This window comes from Drosophila virilis, chromosome 5, assembly GCF_030788295.1.
Source record: "Drosophila virilis strain 15010-1051.87 chromosome 5, Dvir_AGI_RSII-ME, whole genome shotgun sequence".
Classification (NCBI taxonomy): domain Eukaryota; kingdom Metazoa; phylum Arthropoda; class Insecta; order Diptera; family Drosophilidae; genus Drosophila; species Drosophila virilis.
Window position 1 is genome coordinate 14,873,421 of NC_091547.1, and position 27,574 is coordinate 14,900,994.

A 27,574-nucleotide genomic window follows, 5' to 3' on the forward strand; every position below is an offset into this window, starting at 1 on the left:
GTCTGCAGATTATAAATGCCGAGTTGTTGTGCTCAGGTGTTGGACATGTTGGCGGCAGCCAGGCAAAGGACTCGAATTGAGCCTTATAGGGCTGGGAAATGGGAAATGAAAGAGATCAAAGGGGCTGTTGTTGTTGATGCTCTTACATGTGGGACTCACACTTTCTGCACCGACTTTGTCATAATTACACTCTCTGACCCTAGCCTACATTAATGCCATTTTGTTAGCCTCGTGTGTGTGCACCCTAGCCGAGTGCAAAAGTCAATTTCCCTGGCCGGGAACAGGGCCGTGCGGCCAAGATCAAAGCCAGAAATCGCTTCGAGCGTTAATCTGGCATATAGAGCTACCGCTACCTGTTGTCGCAGATGCTGACAGAAGACATCATTCAACTGCTGCTGCTTCTCCCCCTGCTCCAGCTAAGTCTTTTCTCTTCTCTTTTTTTACAACAGTTGCCAGTTTCCGTAATTTCGTAAACGCGATCTGTGTTTTCCAAAACAATTCTGCGAAACTAATTGATTATTTTGGCCCGCTGTTCGTTCGTGTTGCTGGCGGCAACGGAAGACAAGTCAATTTTCTCACACCTTTTTCTACGAATTAATTTGTTGGCCTTAATGGTTGTTTCACCTCATCCAAGGGCCAACAGTTGACTGTTGATTGCCAGCGAACATTTCGTGGCCATAGATGCTGGCGATTATGCAGATGGAGCCCCAACAATCTTTCCTACGCATTTCAATGTTCCCTCTTGCCAGTTGCCAGATATTCTTTGATTTTTCCCCCTCAGCTTCTCTCACTATCTCGCTCTCTTTCTCCACCCCTCCCCGTCCAGACTAAGCGAGACATATTCTATATATATGTATTTAGAAGAAATCCAAACTGGAGTCTAGAAATAACTTTACTAGCTTTTCACCCATTTTCCGCACGTCTAAAATTTAAATCGGTTTTAATGCGAATTCCAAAGTTAAATTTTATATAGATTTTTGAGAATGACTTTGAATTTCATTCAACTGATTTGTTAATACTCTTACCATAATTAAATTACTATCAGTAATACGATTAAAGACAGATCCAGTGAGCATATCCACATAAATATATTACTTTGAGAGTGGGAAATTTCAGAAGCCCAAAATACTCTATTCCTACATGAACGAGCTTAACAAATGAACTCGAAATGTGCACTATATTGTTAACAAAATCCAAACTTTTCTATAGGGTTTTCCAGAACTAAATAAGCAAAGAGCTGAAATCGGTAACCGCGTAATTACTTCCGAAAGTGCGCAAAGCGATGAATTACTTGAGCAGAAAGCAACGTCAGCAATTTGTGCTGATTCATGAAATATATCAAAGTGTGCCTCGAGCTTCTGTAAATATGATTATGCGCTTAATTAATCAACAACAACAACAACAACAACAACAACTTTAAGAGCCTTTTTTTTTAGGTGACGGCCCCAGTTTCAGGTCGAAGGCTCGAACGGTAGCCGACGATGAATTTTAATCCCACTTTACACATTACGGCCACTTAAACTTTTGAGCAAAAAGCCAACAACAAAAAAAAAGAGCGAGAAATAAAGAGCAAGAGTTATGAAGAGGGGCAGATGGGGTTGGCTAAAAGAAAAAACCAAGCGAGGAGCACGGGCACACCCAATGTACAAAAAGGCGATCCGGCAATTTGAAAGCGAAAACTTTTTGGGGCCACCAAACAGGCAAGAGGCGGACAAGGCACCCGAACTGGAACTGGCACAGGGATTGGACCTGGGTACGATGTGCGACCACCGTGAATTTTTAAAAAAATTAATCTACCTACATATTATGTACGAATAGATAGAAGCTGCACAACCTGGGCCAGGTGACACACATGCAAGCATCCGGATTGCTGCAGATCGTATAGATATTGTTTATGTGCATATATCCATAGGGTTGTGTGCGAGTGTGTGTGTGTGTGAGTTCGTAACATATGCTCGAAGCTTGAATGGCCCCAAAAACTGTGCGATCGTTGCTTACATTTATTGATTTCATCGCAACAACAAAGAAGTAGATCCAAGACTCGACCAGAGCCAGACCAGCGGAAGAGCACAGAGAGGGGAAGGGCGGAAGATGAGCCGCAATCTCAACTGGTTGCCTCTGCCTTGGTTGGGGGGAGCAGTGCATCGCATTAAGCGTAGAACAGTGGCAGCCGCACAGCCCCAGAGCGATTTACCCCACACCCATCAACATTTCAACTTAATTCCTTTTCGAGTCGCCTTCTGTCGAGCAGCAATACCCTAAACATGGCATATGCGAACTGATGAGAAGTTGGAGATCTTTTAGATGTGGGCACAGATAATTGAGATGGAATTCTAACTGACGAATATTGGAAGAATTTCTTTTGTTATAGGGGATTTCAAACCACGCTCAGACTGCTTGAACATCGGTGAGATGACACACGCGCAAATCTTATGCCCGGCAGGTCATATGTGAGTCTGTTTAAGCCGAACCTTCTACGTTGTTTTGCTTGCTGATTGGCAAGGTGCTGGCCGGGATGCCGCGTATGCAATGAATTTGTTCCACTATACGTGCAATCATGTCGCTGTCGTTGACTGCAGCTTCGAGTCGGGCCTCAACCTGGAGTTGGCTCCCGGTTGCTGCTCCCTGCTCCGTTCCTCCTTGTTTGTGTGTTTGTGTGCTTGTGTAAATCAGTAGCTCCGTATTGAATCGCTTGCGGTACACGAACTTTGGCTACGGTCCAGCTGCGACTGCGACAGGCTCTTCCACACAGCCGAGGCCAGTGTAAGCGGCTTTAGTGAATCTCATTTTACAGGCATTTAGGTCTGAAACCTAACCATTTTACAAAGATCATCTTGAGGCACTTATTAGACACAGACATTGATGTTTCGTAGCCCCGAGAACTGTCCAGATACAGGGCATGTCTGCATCTTTATTCCAACTGGCAAGACTCTCTTTTGGCAATGAAATCAGAATTAAAATATTTCTGCCTGTGATCAACCAACGAACTTGGCATTCCCACGCCAACGCCGAAGGCAAATCCAATGTGAGCAGAACAGGAAACAAGACATATTAAAACATCCATCGAATACGATTACGGCAATCGCATCGGTTACGGCTAACCACCCGCATAAAAGATGTCGCTGTTAGCCAGAGTTAAGTTGTCTCGTTCCCAGCGCGACAATTATCGATGCTTGTCTGGAACTGAAGGAGGAGGAGGAGGAGGCGACTGGAAGAGATGACTCATGTATGACACTTAAGTAATAATGGGCCGGGGCACTTAGCCGGTAGGCCACCTTCGATCGTGAACGAAATGACTTTTGCAGGTAACTCCATTTGGGCCAAATTTAGACATTATCACCGACGCACACGCACATACGCTCACACACACAGACACACGAAGAGATCATTGTTCTGCGGCTGTGTAAATGCGTGTAATTCCATTTTATGGCTCCTGTACGCCGTTCTGCATCCGCATCCAACTCGTTGCACGTCTCCGGCTGCCCCCTTTGCCACATGCTCGCCGAGTCTGATGGAGTGTAGAAATATAACTAACAAAAAATGCCTACATAAAATTGTATTTAGTCATGCTACATCACTTTGTAATAATTTTCATTTTGGCGCTTGCTTTGATCTTAAGCCGCGGACCGCGTGCGGCGTTGTCTGCTCCTCCCTTGGCACGGCCCCACCTCCACCCTGGCGCAACTGTCAGCCGGTCAAACTGCCACCGTGTGGCGTTCGGCTCACTGCGTTAAATTTGAAATAATGATCATGGTGGTCTGCGCCAGCCATTGCCAGGCAATTTAGCAGCCAGCTCCGATGCGAACCCGAAACCGAGCCGTAGACTCCAGCCGTTCCCAGCCGCGGCGATCGCAACTGTGCCATATGATTGAGCAATCTTCAATAATGTGAATTGAGCATGAAGTTAATCAAATCTTAAAGCTAATGCATTGTCGCCCAGCTGGGAGGAGCAGGCCATGCAAGATATGCAACTCGGAGTATGTGATATTAATTCTGATAGAAATTTAGATGCGCTAGATGCATAGTTGCTGCTCAGGCTTATTGCTGGGTTTTCCACACAAATCAACAACATTTTGTTGAAACAATTCAATACGATATTTGAACCAAAAGTTGTTCGGTGGCTGCAATTTGGTTTGGCTTAAGGTTTGGCTTTCTCTCTCTCTCTCTCTCTCATACAGGTTCTCCTATCACAGATATTATTGATTGCTTAACTCTCAGTTTTGACTGCCCAAACACGAATTCCGTACCCTTCTATTTGCACACCTACAATTTTCCAAACAGGATAGCCCCATATGGTTTTTATTTACCCGCAACAACGTCATGGTAACTTCTCAATGTTTGTTTAGCATGCAAATGGCAACGAGCCGTGTAAACTGACCACTGGCTCATATATCATTAGTTGACTGACCATTTTCCCTATAAATAGCACGTGTTGTTTGTTTACTTTCCTCTCTGTCTCATACCCCAGCTCCCTCTCTCGCTCGCTCGCTGGCTGTCTCTGTGCGTTTGACCTCAGCATGTGCTCGTATTCCATGTGCAATGAATTCATGGAAAATGTCATGTATTTACGGTCATCTCGGCTCGGCCTTCCGACACTTTTATTCCGGCCAACTGTCGTGACCTTGTTGGCGTTTTGATCTTTTATAGCTGTTGACGCTGTTCGCTATTAACAAACTGACCATTTGCATCTTTGTGTATATATGTAGCTATATATATGCATATAGTTAGAGAGCTATTTGTGTTTTGGCGTTTGTTGAGCCACTGAAATTTATGACAAGGTCAATGGGATTGCAATATACCCTACAACCACCAAGAGATGCCCATCTTAGCTCTGGTAAGCTATATTTTAGTAACAGATCAAAATGATGTCTTAAGTTTTTTGGTTATCTATTAATTTACACCATGACATTAAAATTGTTGAGTTGAAGGTATATTTCGCCTGTAGAATATTTACCTAGCTCAGAGTTAGATTGTTGAGTGAGTTCTACGTGAAAATCGCTTGGCAATTTTCTCGTATTCAAAGTGGATTTGCCGTTTACAGGCTTTGGATATTCGCTGCCCAAATGCTCACATAAAGTCGAAAGACCAATTAATTATGGTCATTGAGTATTGGAACAGTATGTGACAGCGAGGCCCAATCCCAAACCCAATCCGCAGACACATTCGCAAACACACAAACATAAATGACAACTCGACTTTGACTTGGCTTGAAACTTGAAGTGGCGGGCTATGCTGGAACTGGACATGGACATGGATTGGGTTGAGATGGGATGGGATGGGATGGGATGGGATGGGATGGGACCACACAGATCGTGTGTGACGGCGATAAAAATCACAGCATGCTGCAAACAGCGACTCCGATGTTGTTCCTGTTGTTGTTGTTGTTCCTGTTCTTCCTCTTGCTCTTGCTGTTGCTGTGGCTGTTGCTGTGGGCAAATCTTTTGACAGTTGTGTTGAAGCATAAAGATGCCAAAAGCAACAACAACAACAACAGCAACTAGCTACATCAGCCAAGTGCGTGAAAAAGCATAAATCCGAGCCCGCCGTCCCAGACGCAGCACCAAAAGCGCATCAATCAAACGGCACCGCCAACGCCGCAAAGCAATCCCCAAACTCACACACAGCCAATCACACACACAGAGAGAAACACACACACACACACACACGCACACATAGTTAGTTCGATCAATCATTTATTATGGCGTCGCTGATGGAGGCCCCATCGGGCTTCGTTGGTGGGCCCCAATATCCAAAGTCAGCCCCATTAAGAAAATATATATTTTGAAAATATTCGAGACCTAGCTACATTTTCTATGGTCCGAACGAAACGATCAATTTTTATTTTCATTTTTATATTTTATTGCTCATTTAAGTTGTGTCAATAATTGACTTGCTTTTGGAATGGTTAGCCAAAGGAACACTTATCTATGAGGTGCCGAAGCTGAGATACCCTACCCTAAATAGATTGCAGATAATACATTAGATTATAATGGGCCATATGATATAGTTCTCCGATTCGGTCTACTACAATATGCTGATGTGCTGCCTGCTTGAATTTGTATTTCATCTAACTCCGTGTAAAAATGTCTATAAGGGCAACATTTTACATTGATCCAAATTCTGAATTTGACAGTATTTTATAATCAAGAAGTTTTTGAAATTAACTTCAGGTCCAACAAAGGCAACTTTCAATAATTAGTATCAATAGCTTTTTTATAATTTATTATATATTTTAAATATTATTTTTATTAATTTATGATAATTCAATCACATTGCTCTGTCTGTTGCAAAAGTGATCTCAACATCAGTTTACCCGCTTGAGCTTTCTCAGTGTGTACAGGGTACAAAGACATATTGAAATTCCAACAACAAATATTCGATGAAATTAATTGCATCACACAAACAATCAGAACAATTATATGTGTAAATGAAATAAACAAATGAATAAATAACAACACCAACAACAACAACAACAACAAAACACTCAATTTGGCCTCCCAAGTGGCCGCTGTTGGTGGGCTGCCGACTGCGGACTGAGGACTGCGGACTGCGACTGCGCTGCCAACACGAAATGTTGTTTCGTTGTTCTATTGAAATTGTTGTTGTTGTTGTTGTTGCTGTTGTTGTTGTTGCTGTTGTTGCTGTGCTGCTTTTATCGCCACATAAATATGGAAATTTTTCATTAGCGATATCCGTTTCCGATTTATCTTAATGGCCCCAACGCTGTGGGCTTTTTGCTTGTTGTTGTTGTTGTTGTTGTTGTTGTAATTAAGAATGGCTACCGTTTGGCGCTTCGGCAGCGGTGGGTCCAGCATGTTGCATAAACTACATGAACGTCGACTGCGACTGCGACTGCGACTGCGACGGCAACTCTGTGTGTGGTCCTCTGATTGAATGTTCAAGCTTTGGCCAATGAAAGCGGCTATTAAGTCTGGCCAGCCAACCAAGACACAGTTGGCAACTTGGGTGGCAACATGCCATTCACCAATCCCACACACACACAAACAGAGCTCTTGTCTGTGGCGGCGGCGCCGCAAAAAAGAAAGCGCGTGCAACAGCAACAACAACAACAACAACAACAAGAAGAAGAAGGAGCCGACAACCAGGGCAGGGAAAAAACTCAACGGACCGGAACTGCAACTGGCGCTATATGCAATTATAAACTGCATGTCTCTCTCTCTTGCTCTCTCCCTTTGCAGCAACAATAACAAACAGTAGCAAGATTTGCCTTTGCCATAGATTGACAGCAACTGCAGTCGGAGATAGCTTCAAACAGACAGCGGTTATTGGAAGCGGGGACCACCAAGATGCCCAGATCCCAAGCTGCTAACTGTTGGCTGCCGGCCGGGACTGCCTTGTCAGGAGCAGCAGTACACTGGCAACATGTTGCTGTTGCTGTTGCTGCTGTTGCTGCTGCTGCTGCTGTTGCTGTTGTGGCAGCTCATCTTTGTTGCGCCTTGTTTTTGATCTTTCACGCTGTAAATTATACAGCGGCAGCAACCAAACCGACAACAACAGCAACAACAATATATTTGTTGTTGTCTCCGATTTGATGCAAATTGTTGCTGTTGCTGTTGCTGTTGCTGTTGCTGCTGCTGTTGCTATCTGTCTTGCTGTCAACAACACAAATAATTGTTGGCAACATTGCATGTGAAACGGTTTTCTTGTGTTGGCAACAACATTTGCTTGTCATAATTTTAATACATGCTGGCGGGCATATTTTAATTTGTTGATGCTACAGTAAAGTTTGCCTATGTGTGGCCCGAGCCCAAATTAGCTTTGTTCCCATGATTCAGTTTTATTTCGCTGGAACCCTTTTGCTATGCTTCATTTAAAAAACAACAACAAATGCTGAAAGCCATAAAACGCATCATAAAAACATGTTTAACGATTTTTGCACACAATTCTTCCTAGAAGAAAACTTAATCCAAATGGCAAATAAAGAATGTTTTTTCAAATAAAAGCTAAACTCGTTATTTTAGGCCACACACAGCGTGCCGGGCGCCCAGAAGCCGGCGCACACTTAAAAAGCCAATATAAAAAACAACAACAAACAAATAATTGCTAATTTTATGCTCGAATAAAAAACGTTGAAGGATCAAAATGGGCACCCAAATGCGGCAGCAGTCGAAGCAGCAGCGGCCGCAGCATAAATTAGTGTGAGCGAAATAGCATTACGAAAACGTCACGCACTATCAAACAAGAAAATGATCAATGGGGGCACAGACACACACTGGCAGAGGCAAACGTAGACAGCGAGAGAGAGAGAGTGAGCGAGACAGAGAGACACACACTGGCAAGAGATAGACCACCCAAGACGAAACAACGAATAAAAGGCCACCCACGAAGAGCTGGCACATGTGCGTGTATGAGTGCGAGTATCAATGCGAGTGTGAGTGTGCCTGCGAGTGTGTTGTGAGTGTAGTGAAAAGACCTTTGAAAACAAATTCAGCATTGGCTATGAAGGGTAGAGATATGCTGAGAAGATAATTGAAATATGTACAACTTGAACATGTGCGCTGAAGTGGGCATACACAAATTTCAAAATAATAAAAAGCGGACAGAGACAAGCATAATAAATAAATAAAAAGCAAACATGTGTGCGCAAGCAAACAGGCTTGTAGATGTACACATATGTATGTGTTTACACATCAATTTGTAGTGTAATCCGCAACAGTTAGCCTTGCGAGTGAAAGAGTTGGAATCGTTTGATTACAAATTCTCAGTTGGGAAATTGCTTTGTGTGTTGCACTACCTATTAACTGATAGCAGGGAAGTATTTGTTAAAAAAAAAGACGTCACAACTTTCAGTCAAATACGATTTCAGTTACTTTTTGTTAGGAGTGCTGCCAGATCTACTAAAAATTATAATTTCGCTTAGATCGCCCTGTGCCTGGATATCGATATATCGATACACCAGAAGTGGCAGCGTTCATTTTACGGCGTTGCTGATTATAGGTGGCTCCTGAGTCAGCCTATTTAACTATAATTTATAAGAAATAACTCCGCTCTCGGATTTTATTTTCAGCTTATTAAATTTGTTGTTGCACGAAGATGCCACCAAAAAAGGCGCCTGGTCCAAGCAAAAAGACGGAGCAAAAGAAAAAGGAGAAGGTCATAGAGGTAAACCATAATTACACGTCTGTCCACTACAAAGTTGGACATAACCTCAAAGCAGAGACCACGACAATTTGCCGAAAACTCCCAACGTCAACAAATTTACCTCATCTTTGTGTTTTGACAGGATAAAACATTTGGCCTCAAGAACAAAAAGGGCACTAAACAGCAGAAGTTTATTCAGCAAGTACAGAAACAGGTGCAGGCCGGTGGCCATCATCCGCGACAGGATGGCGATAAGAAAAAGGAGGACAAGGAAAAGAAATTGGCGGATCAGCGCGAGTTGGCCATGATCTTTAAACCAGTGCAAACCCAGAAGGTGGAGAAGGGCACCGATCCCAAATCCGTGGTGTGTGCATTCTTCAAACAGGGCACATGCACGAAGGGTGATAAGTGCAAGTTCTCTCACGATTTGTCTTTAGAAAATAAGGTGGAGAAGCGCTCGATGTATGTGGATATGCGCGATGGCGAGGACGATCCGATGACCAACTGGGACGATGCCAAGCTCAAGGAGGTGGTCGACAAGAAGCATTCAGGCGAAAAGCGACGACCAACCACGGATATTGTAGGAATAACTCGGATGCACGTAGCATACATTTATTTACCTCGAACGTAATTACAGATTTGCAAATACTTCCTGGAAGCTGTGGAAAAATCAAAGTACGGCTGGTTTTGGGAATGCCCCAATGGGGAAAAATGCATATATCGTCATGCGCTTCCGTCTGGCTATGTGCTGAAGAGAGACAAGAAAAAGGAAGATAAACCGACGGAGATCTCGCTGGTCGATCTTATTGAGAAAGAACGCGCTGCATTGGGGCCCAATCAGACTCGAGTTACTTTAGAATCTTTCCTGGCCTGGAAGAAGCGCAAGATACAGGAGAAAAAGGAAAAACTGGCAGCCGACGAGGAACGCAAAAAGAGCGACTACAGCAAGGGCAAACAGTTCGGTATTTCTGGTCGCGAAATGTTCAGTTTCAATCCCGATCTGGTCGACGATGGTCCAATTGAAGAAGGCGATGCCGCGTTCGATATCTATAAGCGCGAAGAGGATGACGACGATAATATTGTTGAATTTAAGGAACTTGACTTGGCAGCACTCTCTCTGGCCGCTAAGGAGGTGGATGGTTCCGGCACGATTGCATCCAGCACAAGATTACTCGATCAAGCAACAGAAGCAGCCAAGACTGCAGCAGCCGAGGACGCGGCGCCCTCTGTGTCCTGCGCTGACAGTGCGCCCGCCATCAACAAAGATCTATTTGTGGATTTGGATTTGGCGGGCGAGCTAGACGACCTAGATCTTGACGACGATGATGAGGATGATTAGCCGGCATCAACAAGGAGAGCAACTCTTTGTTATAGTTTGATATTGAATTGCATACACGTTCATATAATGATTTCTGCCTTTAGCAACTTTTGATCAATAAAATTGTGGCTATCACATGTTGCATAAATATCCTATGCCATGTTACTGCGCATTGCTGCATTGTTGTGAGCTCTAAAACTGTCGCATCTACAAAGTTGTCCCTGAGAGATTGCCCAACCAGAGAGATGTTACCAGCAGCCCGTGTGAAACATATAATTTATTTTATTTAACTGAGATCATATCCATTTAAGCACTATACACAAAGAAACATAATTTAATTTTATCATCGCCTCAGTCCTCTTTCATCTCGTCCTCTTGAGCTTGAATCTTGTCCATGACACACCTATTCCAAGCTGCCATTTTCGCGGCCAGCTCCCAAAGACGGCGCAGATGCAGTTGTCCATCGGCCACGACCTGACGCAGTTTCTTTATAACCCAATTGACTTTTTTGTTCCTCGACTTAAAAACATAGTTAAAATTGCGCGATTCATTGACATAGGGCTGTTTTTCTGCGACTGACATACGATTCCACACCTTACCCGCGATCCTCAGACATTGTGAATCAGATAGATGGTAATCCCTTACCTTCTGATTCTTGCGGAAGTGTGTCACGAATATCAGAAAGGGTTTGCCATTGCAAGGTGCTGTATTTACTTTGCACCTGCTACTATTTTTTATGCATTTCCATCCGGTTTGCATCGATGGACACTTAACTGGAACCATTCTACATAAATTTTGACAATAAATAAGTTCATAAGTTTCTAAAACAAAAATTTTGATTAAAAAAGGCGTGCGACATGTCATATATTTTTTAAACAATTGAATTTTGAGATAGGAATTAATTGTTATAAAATAGGTTTTAATTTTCTTTTAACGGAGAGATATATATCTATATATATCCTTTTCATTCTCAGACTCGTAAATTATTTATATGTATATTCTTATTTCCTTTCAACAATGCTCCATAAATCAAACCGAAAATGAGTTGTATTTCATTTTTGTGGCTGCATCATTTTGAGACATTAAATTCGTACTCCGATCAGCTCTTTAGGCACTTCCAAGCCTTAGGAGCTAAACAGATGCAATCTTATTTAGTTAATCCATAAAATCCCTAGGCTAGCCTGTTTATCCCATCCAAAAAAACAAAATTAAGCAGCCTTTTGTGCTTAGCTTTATTAAACAATAAGTTGGGCATACACTCGTCTTAAGAAAAATATCTATTAATTAACGTTGCAATTCAATTCAAGTAAATCTATTTACTGTACAGTTACCAAAAGCCAGGAGGCAGCACACCCACAGCTTGCGGGATTTGGCGTTCACGCAAAAATTTAGAGAGAAGCATTTCTAGCCGTGTCTTGGGTCCGCCCTCGTCATACGCTGACAGCTGCGGCATATAGATCGTCTGTATGTAGACAAGGAGCTTTAAAAAGTTCACGCCGTAGGCATGCCACAGCTCGAAGCCCAGTGTCTGCAGCATCTCCATGATCATGGTGGCGCAAATGTCGGGAAGCGGCTTAACATGCATGATATGGGTAAGCCAACGCCAAGCCTCGTCCAGGCCAAAGCAATGAGCGGGTCCATCGGCCTTGCGGCCGGGTGTTATAATAACTGCCGCATAAAGGCGAGCAATCCCCGTTTGACGCTTCAGGAACATGTCCGGTTTTTCCAGCTCATTGTTCTCAGACAAGCGATAGCCCATTGTCTTTAAATATTGCTGCGGTGTTTGATCCGCCTGCTGTGGTATAACATACGGCACGAGATATGGCGACTCCTTGTACATGTAGGCCAAGAAGATCCTGCCGAAGTCGGGTAGCAGCTTCCAAAAGGTAACAATCACTGAGGCAAACGGAAAGGCTGCTTGCGGATTGCTCGATATTGCCGTGTCCGTTTGGCTAACAAACTTCTTCGCCATCAGCAGAATGCAATAGTCGCGCGCCAACGGATGATCATTTATCGTAATGGTGCTGCCGTCTGTGGTTCTCACTGGCTGTCCCGCAAAGAAATTATAGAGCTTGTCGAAGTTGTTGGTCAGGTGCTGGGCGCTGGTGGCCGTGATGGCGTTCAGCGGCAAATTGATGGTCCGCTGACAGTTGGTACGATACTTTTTCCATGTGTCGTCCGTTTGGAGTGGCTTGACGGCATCCACTTTGCCCTGGTAAAAGGCAATAATCTCGTTGTAGAACGCCAAACGCGTGGGATGCACATAGCTGTTCGAGATATTGCTGGGCGGCGTTGATGCGTTCGGCGCTATTGGCGCGTCTGCGGCAGGAGCTTCTTGTGCTGCCTTTGCAGCCGCCGAGGCGGCTGCAGCGGCATCCGCCGTTGCTTTAAGCTCTGCCTGCAGTTGCTGCTGCTTCTGTTCCTGCTGCTGCCTTTGTTGCTCCGCAGCTTCTAGTTGGCGCTGCTTTTCCTTCTCCTCGGCCAGCTCTTTGGCTTTAGTAAGCTGCTGTTGCTCCTGCTCCGACAGCTGCTTGTGCAGATTGTTTTCCAGCTTATCAAGGCGCTGGCAGTACTGTTCCGCTGTGAACACACAGCTCAACTCTGGCGGCTCGCTGTTATCATTTTTGATTTTCTCAACCAGCTGATCGAACAGTTGGCCCAGCTCGCGCAGCTCACTGTTCAGAGCGGCACATGCCTGCACGGTCTCCTTGTCCAGTGCCAGCAGCAGCTTTGTGACCGACTCGTACTTGCTGCAGAAGCGTCTGTGACAACGCGAAACTCCCTCGATTGTTAGCATATGCAGTTTTTGGTTGTTTTGCGTGAGCAGCGCACGTTGCTCTCGCTGATACGCCTCCAACTCTGCTCTGGCCAACTGCTCGGCCTGCTGCTGCAAAAGTTTATTAGTCTCTTCCCTTTTGGCCCGACTGTTGGTGAGCCCCTGTTGCTGTTCTGCCTTTTGCTGAACAGCGAGGCGTTCCCTTATCGCACCTTGTTGCCGTTCTTTTATCTCCTTTAACTGCAAGCGCACACTGCGCTTGCATTCCTGGTCTAGCTCTCGCTTAACGATACTTGCGTTTATCGCATTCACATCGGGAATGATGCACGAGTCAATATCCGCCGGCGACGTCTGTTTATTGACTTTGTTAACTAAACATTGAGAGGTGCCGTCTTTGGCCGGCTCGACAACTGGCAAAACGGTTGGTTTTTCCGCCCTCATTTCCAGCCGCGTCGGCTTCCTATCCGGGCCAATTGTACGCGGTCCTGTACATGCCAGAGAAGCCACTGCCGCGTGCTGGAGTACCGTATGCACATTCATCAGACGCGCATGGTCCCGCACCAAGTCATCCACGCTCTGAAATCAATTGCATGCTAAAGTAGCTAAAGATCTTTACATTTACACAAGGGACTAACCATTTTGCTAACTTAATAAAATATAGTTGGCGGTCTGACGCCGGCGATACAAAAAAAACACTAAATAACCCATAGAGATGGGTGGCTGTAGTTCAATAGGAACTGGTTCCGGAACCAACGGTGAACAATGTGAATCCATTTTTGAGCTTGTATATTGGTTTATTTATTAAATATAATGTGGGATATTATTTTGTCAAAAACAAAAAGTTACTTATTGTAATAATAGTACGATAAAAAACTTGATTTAAATTAATCGTCTGGGAATAATTGTATCTTGTGGAAAAGTACGGTAAATTGTTGCCCGATAAATTAGGTTTAAGTTATCCGCTTTTTAACAATAATACACAGATTTAATAATGAAAAACAAATATTGTTGTGCTATATTTAAAACATTGCATATTGAAAAAACAAGCACACATTTAAAAAAATTTTACACCATGGCTGCCATCCATTTCGATAAGTTCACACTTTCCCTTCTCCTCGAGTAGACGCAAAGCGCCTAGCAATACGTTCTCATCCATATTATGGAACTCCAACTGGTTGGTACTTTCACCAGAGATTATCTCGTACAACGTGCATATGCTATTCGTTTGTCCGGTCTCCTGAATCCAGTCATAGACCATGTTTCCGTACTCCTCTAGCGTGTACCAATACACCTGCCACTCCTGGCGTCGTTTGTCCAGCGGTGCTGCATGTCCACTTTGCTGCAGTTGCTCAAGAATGAGCAGTATTAGCTCGGGCGATAGCCGACGGTTTATAGATTCATTGCAAAATAATGGCAAGTTTTGATCGTTTGTAATAAGCGTAAACTTATTGTTATGTTTGAGGTATTTGAGAAAGAGATCTGTCCAGACCTTGAGCTGTTGCCGGCGTGTTTCTTCATGCGGCTGCAAGCTGTGGGAGAGCCATAAGTCAATGAACCAATTTGTTGCTATAAAAGTTACCTACGTGAAAAAAGGTGGAAATGTGTACTCCCAGGGCCATTGGAACTCGGCCATTGTTTTGTTAAATTGACGTCATGTCACGGACAAAAAACAAACATATGTTCAAATGGGGTTGCCACATAGCAACAGTTTACTTGCTGCCAGACTGTCGTATATCGATAACCGATAAATTCTCATTTAAAACGAGAGCGCGCTTCGCCAGCAACAAGAATTTATTCACATGAATTAAGCGCTCAAATTGAAATGCATTCGATTTTCTTCTTTATTTGTCTTAATTAGAAAAATTGTGTACATTAACATTTTTATTCCACACAGTTTAAGTTTATGTCGTCTTTGCTATTTCTTGTAATTGTTACATTTCCATCCAAAAGTAAACATGTAGAGACAAAAAGAAGTTTGTAGATATCGGCATTTGCTTTGCATTATAATCATAAATATCCATTTACATATATACTCATATCAGATATATATTCTTGATCAATATATTTAAAGTACTAGGAGGCGCAACACTATACATTCAATATTTCTGTTTTTATTATAGATTCATTTAGTTTCTCTTTATTCTGCTTTACCAGCTGCTTTGCCCAACTGCATCAATACCACTTCACTGCCTGTTGCCATTTTGCAATCCATTTATACCTATTTAAATTTAATGCTGTTAGTAAACATATGTTTTTGTTTTTTTTTTTTGTATATAAAATTTAGAAGCATCTTTGTGCTTTAGAAGTAATTTGTTGTCTATTTGTGCTCATCATAATAAGTTGTGATCTCTTATTTGTTGCATTCTAACTGGCATTTGAAGTAGGCTTGATTTTTATATTAATGGTAATTTGTGTTTCATGCTTGGGTGAAGGAGAGCTGTGCAGGCAGTATATATTTAGTTAACGCGTATTTCGCGTGTTACGAAATATTTGGTAATATTATATTTTGCACTTTGCTTTTGTCTTTATTTGGTTTTTGTACACATGCGCGGAAATTCTCTAGAGCCGTTTAGGGAAACAAAGGTGTCTCTTTATAGTTCAGTTTGTGTTAGCTAGTTTAAAGAGTTTTACAGTTAGTTCCTAGTTAACAAGTGAGGTTTGGTTGAAATCTTTCTTTACTATATAAGTAGGTATATTTTACTGTTTCGGGTTTCCTCCGACTGTGGAGTTATGTACTTAGCATGCTTGTAATGCTAATTCTAAAGACATTTAAATATCAATAACATTTCTTGTCTCGTACATATAGTAAAGCGCTCTACTAATTCTTTTTATTAAAAAAAAAAAAGAAAAGAATGGTACAAAATAAATGCCCTATATTTGTGCTTAAAGCATATTGATGAAAATGTACACTTGAAATGCTTTGCTGGATCTCTTAAAATAAGTTTAAAAGAAATGCAATAACAAATGGCATACAAATCGAATTAGAAATAAATAAAAACCATGCGCATAAGATTTGTTTCACATTTAGGGTCAGCGTGGGAAATGAACGTTAGTGCATCTAAGCTTAATTTACAGCACGTTGCGAAAAAACGATTTCCCATTTTCGTTTTTCGATTTTCTCAGTTGGTTTATAAATTTGAAACAAATCTTAAGCAAAAATTATTGTTTTCCTAAGTTATTAATTAGCGAAAAAAAGAAATAAACAATATACGCCCTATAAATTACATAAAATACATAATATGCTCGCCCTAAATATCATTTACATATAGTTCTCAGATCTTATACACATATACACATATGGTATAGTAATTGGTAACCTACTTAAAAATGGCATGTGGGTGACATGTATGCGCTTCACATACATTATACATTACATATTACATTATACATATACATACAGTACATACATTTATATATCGAGTTGTATAAATTGTGAGCGACAACAATATCCATTTAATTTTCATATTGAATTTGTTTTGCTCCGCATTGGTTGGTTGGTTGGTTGGTTGTTTAGCCTATGGTCTAATTGAGTTACATATACATATAAAGTTTTGGGATTCTCGAATCACTGCACGTATAGCATGACATGACAGCATGTTGTTTCACACAATGCTCCATATTTCGACTAATGACTAATACTAGAGGTATAGCTAAACCTAAGCTACAATTTTTGCCTAAGACAACGATCAGCTGCCTGCCATGCAATGTGTGGAGGGCTGCTGTCGGCTACTGATACTCTTGCTGTTTACTTGGCCAATGGCTCCAGGTAGCAGCGCACAGTATTATTCTCATCCAGCATAGCCGATAAATGACGCGCCTGCTGCTGTTGCTGGTGGTGTTGTTGATGCTGGATATGGTGTGCAGGAGCATGTTGCGGGTTGCTGTGTGATGTGTGCGACGACGAAGATGTTGTGGACTGCGGTGATAATTTTTGTAGCTGCTGACGCTTTTGTGCGGGCGTCTGATTGGCCGGTGGCAGCGGCGGTCCTGCATTACCATGGCCAAATAGCTCGTTTACCGCCAAACGTGCGCTCGGTGACTTGGCATTCTGTTGCTGTTGTTGCCGGTATGCGCCACGCATGGAGCCCTCACCAACGCCGCCGCTAACCCCAAAAACCGCTCCATTGTGTTCTGGATGGTTTATTGATGCTGTTTGGGCCGACGCCCCATAATCCAAGGGTAAGCCATTTTTTCGCTGCTGGCGTCTGCAATTATTCAGAAAGTTAATTTTTAAACTATCGAATAACAAATTGAGTGTCTTACTGAAACCGCCGCTTAAAATCCTCGTCCTGAAGCGCCATTAGACGACGCATGCGCTCATCACTTTGAGGCGGCAATCCGTGAGTATCGTCATCAATATCGCTATCATTATCTTCATCATCACAGACGCTGTCGTGCAGCTGTTCCGCTGCCGTCACCTCGTCATCATACTCATCATCATCATCATCGTCATCATCATCCGCTACACAACGTCGTGGCGGCTGCTTCTGTTTTTGTTGCTGCTGTTGATTTCTAGAGGTAACGCTTCCTCCGCTAAGACTACCACCACAATAGCGATTGCCTCCGGCAGCTACCGCGGCGCGCATACTGTTAAAGACGCCCGTACCAACACTGTTGTTATACACTTCATCCACGTCAAAGTCACCAACTTCATAGTGTTGCCCATCTGAATTTCGGTTACTCAGAATCTCTTCATAAACTGGCCCACCATCACCGCCACCATTGCTGCTCCCGCCTTGATTGTAATAGGCATCGCCGAGTACCATGCCCATGCCTTTTCCTAAGCCCATCCCCTGGCTAAGATCACAGTTGGAATGCTTATTTCTATACTGTTGGCGCTGCTGTTGCGCTAACAACTCCTGTTGGTACTGCGCCATGTGTGGCGGAGGCGCTGGCAGTTGTGGTCCACCGGCACGTCGCTGCTGATGCTGCAAGTGCAATAGGTGTGCATGCTGTTCCGCCTGCTCTTCATCCGAGGATAGCTGTTGCTGTTGCTGCTGACGTTGCTGACGCAACTGCTGCTGCTGTAGCTGTTGCTGGTAGTAAGCTGCATTGGGTGGGTCCAGTGCCTCGGCATAGTGTGGATAAGCTTGAGTTGCTGGTGGTTGTTTCAAGCCGCTGGTTTTCTTGTACGATGGGTAAAATAACACCTGGGAGGCGGCCGTAACACGGCTGTGGAGAGAGCCGCTAGGCGAGGCGGGCACAGCGCCGGCATTTCCTCCGCGCTTCTTTTTGCCGTGTTGGTTGTTGTGTTTTTGCGTCCAGTAAAATACCTCATGCGCCTGTGATGGTGAGGCGCCTCCAATTCCTGCATTAGCAGTGACTCCAGTATTGTTGTAGTATTCTCGCTGACCTGCCTGCGGATGCTTCCAGCTGTAGTAGTCTGGCTGATGATAGTAGGCCTCGCCCGGCTGTTGGAGCTGTTGTTGCTGTTTATGTGCAAATATAAGATGCGTCGAACCAGCAGAGCTTGTGGGTGATGCATGTCCCACGCTAGCCATGCCAGTAGAGCGCAATGTTCCTCGCTCGAGCACTACCGCACCAACTGGCGTTGGCTGTAAACTGCCTGTTAAAAGCCCACTTTTGAGCGTGCGTCGCTGCTGGGCTTCATTTAGCTCGCTGTCGGAGCCGGCGCCCATGATGATTGCATCGTCGGCGGCTGGCACATCTTTCTGCTGCTGCTGTTGTTCCACAGCTCGAGCTTCGTCGGTTGCGCTCAGCGGCAATTTTGACTTTGACTTGGAAAGTGTACCAGCGGAGTTGTTGGCGACGTTTCCAACGCCTGGCCCGCCATTACCAGCGACAACGCCAGAGGAAATGGATGTTTTTGAGCAACGCAGGCACTTAGGCAGCCAGGCGTGTTGGCGCACATACTTGCGATACTCGCGCCGTATCTTCTCGTTTTGTATGCAATGAAACACAAATATGTAGAGGCCTAACATCGTGTTGAAACAGATAAAGCAGTAGCCATAGACGGTGGCCACTTCCTCGTCCAGTTTGGCGCCACGCAAATAAAAATAGGCGCAGCACCAAACAGCGCTCAGGAGCAACAGAAACACAAACGAGCAGCGTATGTCGAAGCTATGCAAATAAACACAAATACATTAACACATGACCTCCGGATCAATATATATATATAGGCTGCGCCACATACCGCACGTTGGCTAGACGCGTGTGCTCCTTTGTCTTCAATGTAGTACGACTTTTGCGACGCATGATGATCCACGACAAAAATGTGTAGCCAATGGCCGCCTGTTCAGAAAGTCGGGTATTAGGCAATGAATGCAATTGAGTGTTTAAAACAGAAACCTACCACAAAAAATATCAAAATGGGTGCCACAAATGTTGCATAGAAGAGCGCATTGGCTTCCATAAGGACACAGTAATCATTTTGCGTGTAGGTGCTCGGATTGATTGCCAGGGAAATGGCCACGACAGTTAGTGAGAGGCCATATGACCACAGATAATAGCAGTTAACCTTTGGCGTTTGATCCACTTCCAGGAGCAGCTCATCAGATGTGAGCGTGGAGTACGAATGGAAGGCTGAACATAATTTGGAAACGTAAGTTAAAAGCTGCGCTGCGCAGAGCCTATTAGCGCTTACCTTCGTAGCAAAACCAGGCGGTGCCCGAGAGTATGGCACAGTGCAGAAAGATAGTTATGAACCCACAAAAAATGCTTGTTTCGGTCTGTTCAATTCCCAGCAGAAAGAGCAGCTCAATGGCCAGCAGGCAAATGTAAATGCTGCTATATATCGAGGTGCGTGCAGACTACAGAAAGAGAGATTCAGAGTGGGAGAGAAAGAAAATTCGATAAAAATGGATAAATTGACAGTTGGAACAATAAAGCGCTTTAGATAGAGCAAGTTTTCGGTAACGCGGGCGACCCAAACAGAAAGGCAGTCAATGTTTCTTTTGAAACATTTCGTATTTGATTGTAAATAATAGTTCGTTTGGTTCAAGATAGCAAATAGATTGATAGATTTCAAGACTTTTGTTGCCCAACTTAATTTAGTTTACAATAATTTTGGTGGCTTTTGGTGGTGAAAATATCCAAAAATAAGTAAATAATGCATTATATGACTGATACAACATTTAGCGCATATGTGTATGTAATATAAAAAAACATGAATGTGAAACAAGGCACGAAACAAGCAGATAAATCTAACAAAAACATACAAATAATACAAAATGAATAAACACAAAATACAATTATTTACAATGCAAAATTAGAAACATTTTTTATTATTAATTACAGACACAAACAAAGAAAATTACGAAAATGACAAGAGAACTAAATGCATTAATATAATCTTGTTTTAAGTTAATTTGTTAGACAAGGAAATGCACATAAAAATAATTAATTTGTTAAGTTTCAATCTTGAAAGTACTCACAAAGTTTTTAAAGCATGCCAAAATGATATATTACTATTATACTTAAGGAAAATGCGCTAAACTTATATAAACTACAATAACTAAGAAAATATCTATGGAGGGTCAAGGCCAGAGCGTGTTTTGTGTTTGCAAAGTATTTTCCAAGAACAAATACTTTATAATTAAAAATAAAAATCAAATAAATTATTTGAACTCTATATGCCCGGGCCTTGCACTAAAGTCTTCTGTTTAGAATTGTGTTAGTGAAGTTAACATATACAATATAAGTTACTTAAGCTTTATATCACATGTGCAGGTCCAAAGGCGCCGCTGCAATTTTATATCTAACTATCTAGACAATACATATATCCACATGTCTTGCCTATGCAGCTATAAATATATGTATATTGTATATTTTATAACCTAGCCTAAAATTGTATAATTCTTATTTGTTTTCACCACCACCACCATTTATATTGCAAGTCATCCATGTTAGCCTGCATAATGATGTTGTTCGAGTCCAGCGCGTTACTGCCATCGACATTCAGATTATGATTGTGCTGTGAGTGCTGCGCATGTTGATGATGTGGCTGTTGCTGTTGTTGTTGCTGATGCTGTGTCTGCTGTCGCGTTTGCAGATAATTGTGGCTAATATTCAAATTGTTGCTGGCCGCAGCATTGGCAGCAGCCGCACCCACATGGGCCGCATGTTGCTGCAAAGCAGCGGCTATAGACGCAGCCGCCGCCGCAGCGGCAGCTGTCGTCGTATTGGTCGCTGTAGCAGCCGTTTGAGCTCCATGAGGATGCAAATTCAAATTGAGATTGTTCATTTGCATGCCGCGTTGCGGCTGATTCATGTTGTGATTATTGTGACTGTGAGAGAGCACTACAGCAGCAGCGGCCGCAGCGACAACCTGTTGCTGCTGCTGTTGTTGCTGTTGCTGCTGCTGAACATTATAATTTAAATTGTTGCGATGCGAGTTGCGTATAGAATTATGCTGTATAAAATTCGTGTGCTGTTGCATATTGTTGTTGTTATGGTTATTGTTTGGGGCAGTAGGCGTTGTGAGTGTAAGAGATTCATGGGTCTGATCGCGTATATTATTCTGTTGACGTCTGCTACTCCCCGCGCGCTGATGCGGCAGCTGCGTGGAATTTGCGTTTCTTACCTTGACGAAGACGCCATTAAAGAGCTTCAGTGTGAGCAGCGCTATTATGATGAAAACAACACAAATAGCGACGCTGATGTAGATAAATATACGCATATTTCCGTCAAACATGGTGAATAGCGAGTGCTGATGCTCATCGACGACATCCATAAGTATTGCAAAGTTGGTCAAATGATTGCAGCTGCAGACGCTGTGCGTGCGATTCGTAGACTCGAGACTGCAGCCATTGACGGACCAAGCGCTGTAAGTGTAAATTGATCTATATATCTGTATGCCTATTACCAAATATGCTTAGCGAATATTTACTGGTCAATGTAGTTCCAAAAAACGCAGGTGGGATTGCTGACATTTTCCGTTTTCAAGTGCTTTAGCACTAGTGTTATCGGGTGCGACAGCTGAATGTGGCGTCCCTTGCCCAAACTGGCTGAGATTACCTTACTGTTGAGTATACGAATACGCTGCTGCATATCTCCAGTGGCGGCATCGCTATCGTTGGATAATATAGCTGTGTTTCGCACTGTGTTTCAAATAAAAAAAATGTATATTTAAGCTTTAGTATTTGTGACATCATTTATTGCGGTAATGTTTCTTATATTATTCATTATTTTGGGTTTACGATGTCCATTTTTGTACAATAATTACGCTGACCCAACTAAATAAACTATATTAGAAAAAACTATTCTCCAAATGCAGCGCGCGCTGCGTGCTCGCTTGCTCCAGCTTAAACAGAGATGTATACTTGATCTGTATATACCTTACGATAAGTGATCTATGTTGAAAATTGGGTATTGGTATCGGGGTCCTGAGACCGACGCGTTTACACATGCAAACAGACTGCCATGATTAAGTCGACTTGGCTATTAATGCTGACCACGCTAGTAAGATCCAAAATGTTTCTTTCTGCCTATTCATTCATTTGCACAAAACCCCTAATAACTTTTTTTTATATATTTTCAAGGGGTTATGGTAAAAACTTCTGTCTATATGAAGAGAGAGCTAGCACAATAAATTTGGTTTTTGGTTAAGACCCTGATTAAGTAATGTAATGTATATTTTGGAATAATAGCAATACTAGATTCTTAAACTTACCATAGCTGCGTGCACTCTTTAAATCGAAGTGATCATAGCTTGGCTTCAATATGGATTCCAGGCGATCAAAGGCCGCAAACACAATGCGCACCAGGCCGCCCTCGCTGTTCTCGATTAGTGCTGAGCGAGGCAATTCAATGCGATCGGAGCTAAGCGGCCATTGATCAGAGTCGGGAAATACGACACTGCCGTGAATTGTTTTTGTTTCCAAAACGCGGACAGAGAGCACTAAAAAAGGGTATATTTCGATTAGGCTACATATATCAAACAGTTGTTTATTAGATTAGGGTACTTACATATATTTTTGACCTTCTGCACTACATTGCGCTCCCTGATTATGGTATCGGCTAGCAGAAAAGCGTTGTACTCAAGACCAGTTAGCAAGGAGGTGGCAACGCGCATCTGATCCTCTGGATTGAGATCCAACCAAGAAGATAGTTGCGATTCGTCAAGTAAATTGGAACCAGTTTTGACAACGCCGTGCAGCAGCTCCATAATAATAGCTTCACGCTGCCGCTGATCGGGAAACGTTTCTTTATCGTGAAGCATCTTCTCAGACATGGTTTGTATGATCTTCGTAGTGACGAGCATATCGCCACCATACAGCGTCTTACTGCTGGTTACCTCGGATAGATCGTTGGCAATCGAAATTAATGAAGAATCGCGTTGGTTAACACGCATTTCGAGGCTATTCAGCCAAAGACTGCGACACTGCGTCAAATCCGGCGTTAAAGGATGCCACGTGGGTTCAAAGTTACGGAGACGCTGGTTTTGGTTGACCTTATGTGCCATGCTAACTGGCGGCTCACAGCTGCTGCTGTTGTGCAAGCAATCACCTGCAGAGCTGGGCGGTATTGGAGTTGTGCTGCTGGCAACTGGCAAATCATCGTCATATTCATCGTAGCCCGCATCCGGTAGACGCTTCATCAAGACACAGCGCCATTTCGCAATGCCGGCTGCACCGCCTGGACATGGCTGTACATTGACATCGCCTACGCGAGTCATGTTCCAGAAAAGATTGCGGGCATGCGTCGGACCGCAAAACAATTTAGACTCATCATCTGTGCCCATACCAGCCGCATTCAAATTAATATTGTTTATAGTGCGCACCACACCGCCTGCTCCAGTCCCACCAATACTTAAGCTGCTATTTGTAGTACTGGCCACAGTGCCTGGTGTGCGATTAGGGGAACTTTTGGTAGTGAGCAGTGTGCCATCGTCGCTACCGGCACCACCCACGCCCGTTAAAATGCGTGTGTTGGATGGAGACGTAACATTGCCAGTGCTACCGCTGCTGCTGGACTTGGTGGGTACGGTCTCGTCCGTGTGGTGATGATGATGATGCAATTGAGGTGGTGGCGGCAATCCATCATGTCGACCACCCGGGTGCTTGGTCGTAGCACTGGTAACGCCTTTGAGTCTTCCACCAGGCAGCGTCGCCGTGCTACTGCTGGGCGTAGAGTGCGTGGGCGGCACTGCATTGATGCCATGAATGCCCACCACACCTGGCAGGCTGGGTAGACGCGGCGGCGGTGGTGGTGGTGCCTGTATAAGACCGCTACCATTGCCGAATATTGGCGGCCCATTGCTGAGTACCCAAGGCGGTGGGCTAGGCCTATTGGTAGTCGTTGATGTCTGTGCCGCCGAGATGCATTGATAGTGTGCTTCCAAATATTTGTGTGTGCCTGGACAGGGATCACCAAACATGCTGGTGGCCGCCAAAACACTGCAGCTTTGCTTGTGAGAACATCTGTGAACCGAAAGCATTTATTATTTACTAAATGCAGTTACATTTAAGGAAACTACAGTTCAACTTTCAGCTAGCATATATCGAAATCAGACAAAAACGTACAAAGTATGTAATTATTTAAAGAATGATCAATATACAGTGAAAGCTCCCATTTAAGCCAACTTTCGGGGCAGGTAAAAATGCTTTATTTCATATTCGTTTTAAATTTTCGGCGCCATTTTATTGCTCTGCGGCAAATTAGCTTTCAAATTAGCTACTTATATACTTGAATACTTTGTAGCATTCAACTTTTGTTACTGAAACTACAAAGCATGGATATTCCATGTCAGTATTAATACCAGAGTTAAATAGGCCACTTGGGATAACTAGAACTATCATGTTATCATAAAAATATATCGTGCCATGTAAGGGACTTTAATATTCCATACTATTTTCATTTACAAAAGAACATTGGCGAATTTATGGGACTTACTTTGAGTTTAGCACTGTGAGGCTCTTGGGAAACATGCAATTGACGCTCCACTCCACATTGCCGTGATCATTGCAGATAGTAATTGAGAAGCGACCGTAGTTGGCCCGTATCAAATTGATTAGGTCGCCTGGTTCGCATTCAATGGTGAGTTTCTTACCTTCGCAGGCGTAGGCGGTTTGATATTTGGGTGCTGCAAATGTTTCTACATGAGTTCGGTTTGTGCGTAACAAATAATCAGATATCGATATCAATCAACAATTATAGATGTATATAGTATATATATTATATGGATATGTGAAATAGAGAAAATTGTTATTAGCGCTGCGTTGATTTGTTGTAGTTTGGTTTGGTTTTGGTTGGTGGTTGGTTCTGCAAAGACACTTACGCACTATATATGGGGGCATATGTATATACAAGAACAATGTGAATATTTATATATATGCATCATGATACACGCTTTTTCGTTGCCTGCGATATACTTAGTATGTGTGGTGGTTGGAGGGTCGTTAGCGATGCTTTGTAGCAAGTAGAATAGTAGTCATAAATACCAAATCCTGCCAGGCAATGCCCAATGCCCAATCAACTCGCAGGTCGGCCTCCGTCTCGAGTGTTATCAATTGCTGTCCGAGTTTATTGAACTGTAAGACAAAGTTTCGGCATGATGTACTTATTTGATACGCTTGCTGCTGATAATGCAATAGACAGACAAACGACACAATCATAAAACTAATTGATAGAGTTCTGTTGACAACTTTGAGTCACTCTTGTATGCTGACAGTTTATCGACTTGATAATATAGGCCAATAATAATAGGTCCATTAAATAACGTGAGTCTTGAGTTGAAACGGAATTATTCGTTATATAAATATTTGTATCGGGTTTAAATAATTATATTTTTCTTCACTTTACCTTCGTTTTTTACTAATTCATGCTTTTTAAGTTAAGACAGTCTTCAAGTAATAGCAAAATAATAGCTGACATTGATGATTATGTCCATTGTATGTTTAAGGATAAGAATATTTTAAGTGGACAGTAACATGACTGACCTCTTTTTAGCGCTACTTTTCAGTACAACTTGGCAAGTATCAAGTGCTTAAAATGCTTAACGTAAGGCAATCTTTCCCCGCTGTGTAAGCCACTTGTTTAAGAAATTCACAAAAATTTAAATATGTATGCATTCTTAAAATATATTCAATCTATAAAAATCTGGATTTGAATATCTTTATATGCAATACTTTCAAAATTCAGGAGAAATATGATTGTATCTAATAATTAGTATTTATTATCAAAAAAAAATCATTTTGCTGCTTATTGATTTTGATTTCTACATGATTAAGTTATCATATGTGAAGTTCATGAGGTCACTTACCACAGTTCCCAATTTGTTGGACGCCATTGTCAAAGTAAGTTACGAACGAGCCACAACTGAAAGTACGATAATCAGGGCATTAGTCACATATATATGTGTGTGTGTGTGCATGCACATATTTACATATATGTATGCATGTAAAATTGAAGGGAGCAAAGATAAAATAAGTAAACAAAAAAAAAACAGCAGATAAACACAAAAACGGAGACTATAAATACACATACGACATACAAACATTGTAAATGCATACATATATATGTATGTGTTTGTAAGAATGTACGCACCCTTCATTTGTCGCTTTTCCAGCGAACAGACTCGTTTTCTTTGTACACTCAAATTGCATTCGTAGAAGTGCAGTCCCATGTAGAGAAAATTTGACGCTGGCTGCGCTGCTCCTTTGTCACACGCATACAAACGCACACTAACACAATCAAGTTTTTTCAGCTGCAGCAGAGACTGCGCTGCTTATGCCAGCGGAGCACCCTTTTTGGTCTTTGTTCTCAGCACTTTCATATGAATTTTTGAGTACGTTTTTCGGCACAGCACCCATAACTATAGTTTTTGGTTTAAGAGCAAGCTTGTTATTTGAACGAAAATTATAACTATTTGCAGTTTTTTAAAAATTGATTTGTAGTTTTTCTTAACTATTGGTGAACGCGACTGCACTTGCTGACGTATGAGATGTATTTGAGACGGCGAAGTTGAGAAATTCGCTTCGGAATGAAAACTGGTTTTGGTTTGAATTAGGGTCGCGTTTTTCGTGGCATTTATTTTCGATTTTCAGCTTTTTATTCAATTGATAGTTGCACACAAATTGTTCACTGGCATTAAGCCGTGCAAGAAGATTGATTCTCTTATTAACTGGATATTTAAAGCCAATTGTTTAATGCCGTTTTATATTTTATGATGCGAGCCTAAATCACACACAACTTTCTTTCAGAAAAATTCTGTATACTTAAATGAATGGTAGTCCATGCGTGGGAGAAAGACGGCAACATAATAAGCAAAAGTACATTTACAGTGCTGCCAACTTGCTCGCAAGAGCGCGATTATTTAAATTTAAATGTGTTATATTTGCTTTTTTAAAAAAGCTGCACAGTATGCCGAAAGCAAGATAAACCTAGTTCCGTTTGTATTAAGCTTAAAAGTAATTTAA

General features: G+C 42.6%; 4 protein-coding genes across 5 annotated transcripts; 1 reads left to right on the forward strand and 3 right to left on the reverse strand.

Annotated features, from left to right (window-relative positions):
- The first annotated feature begins 8,947 nt into the window (after positions 1 to 8,947).
- LOC6625654 (zinc finger CCCH domain-containing protein 15 homolog) lies at positions 8,948 to 10,568 on the forward strand. The gene is made up of 3 exons (XM_002049835.4): positions 8,948 to 9,123; positions 9,245 to 9,682; positions 9,740 to 10,568. The coding sequence occupies exons 1-3, from the start codon at positions 9,055 to 9,057 to the stop codon at positions 10,439 to 10,441; spliced, it is 1,209 nt and encodes a 402-aa protein (XP_002049871.1). The 5' UTR covers positions 8,948 to 9,054; the 3' UTR covers positions 10,442 to 10,568.
- Positions 10,569 to 11,628: 1,060 nt separating this feature from the next.
- Gle1 (nucleoporin GLE1) lies at positions 11,629 to 13,978 on the reverse strand. Its single transcript, XM_002049833.4, has 2 exons — positions 13,832 to 13,978; positions 11,629 to 13,772 (listed from the first exon to the last, which is right to left on the reverse strand). Exons 1-2 carry the CDS (start codon positions 13,832 to 13,834, stop codon positions 11,748 to 11,750), a joined length of 2,028 nt encoding a protein of 675 aa, XP_002049869.1. The 5' UTR covers positions 13,835 to 13,978; the 3' UTR covers positions 11,629 to 11,747.
- Positions 13,979 to 14,180: 202 nt separating this feature from the next.
- On the reverse strand, positions 14,181 to 14,912 carry Vps25 (vacuolar protein sorting 25). The gene is made up of 2 exons (XM_002049832.4): positions 14,780 to 14,912; positions 14,181 to 14,725 (listed from the first exon to the last, which is right to left on the reverse strand). The coding sequence occupies exons 1-2, from the start codon at positions 14,827 to 14,829 to the stop codon at positions 14,251 to 14,253; spliced, it is 525 nt and encodes a 174-aa protein (XP_002049868.1). The 5' UTR covers positions 14,830 to 14,912; the 3' UTR covers positions 14,181 to 14,250.
- Positions 14,913 to 15,445: 533 nt separating this feature from the next.
- On the reverse strand, positions 15,446 to 27,368 carry Cirl (Calcium-independent receptor for alpha-latrotoxin). 2 transcript variants are annotated; one of them, XM_032437034.2, is made up of 13 exons: positions 26,703 to 27,368; positions 26,419 to 26,474; positions 25,598 to 25,687; positions 25,050 to 25,239; positions 23,124 to 24,577; positions 22,828 to 23,055; positions 22,045 to 22,255; positions 21,739 to 21,979; positions 19,801 to 19,966; positions 19,510 to 19,739; positions 19,351 to 19,448; positions 17,460 to 19,277; positions 15,446 to 17,401 (listed from the first exon to the last, which is right to left on the reverse strand). In XM_032437034.2, the coding sequence occupies exons 4-13, from the start codon at positions 25,082 to 25,084 to the stop codon at positions 16,942 to 16,944; spliced, it is 4,941 nt and encodes a 1,646-aa protein (XP_032292925.1). In that variant the 5' UTR covers positions 25,085 to 25,239; positions 25,598 to 25,687; positions 26,419 to 26,474; positions 26,703 to 27,368; the 3' UTR covers positions 15,446 to 16,941. The 2 variants fall into 2 exon arrangements, with proteins under 2 accessions (XP_032292925.1, XP_070066497.1); XM_070210396.1 differs by having other exon boundaries at positions 25,050 to 25,687.
- Positions 27,369 to 27,574: the final 206 nt, after the last annotated feature.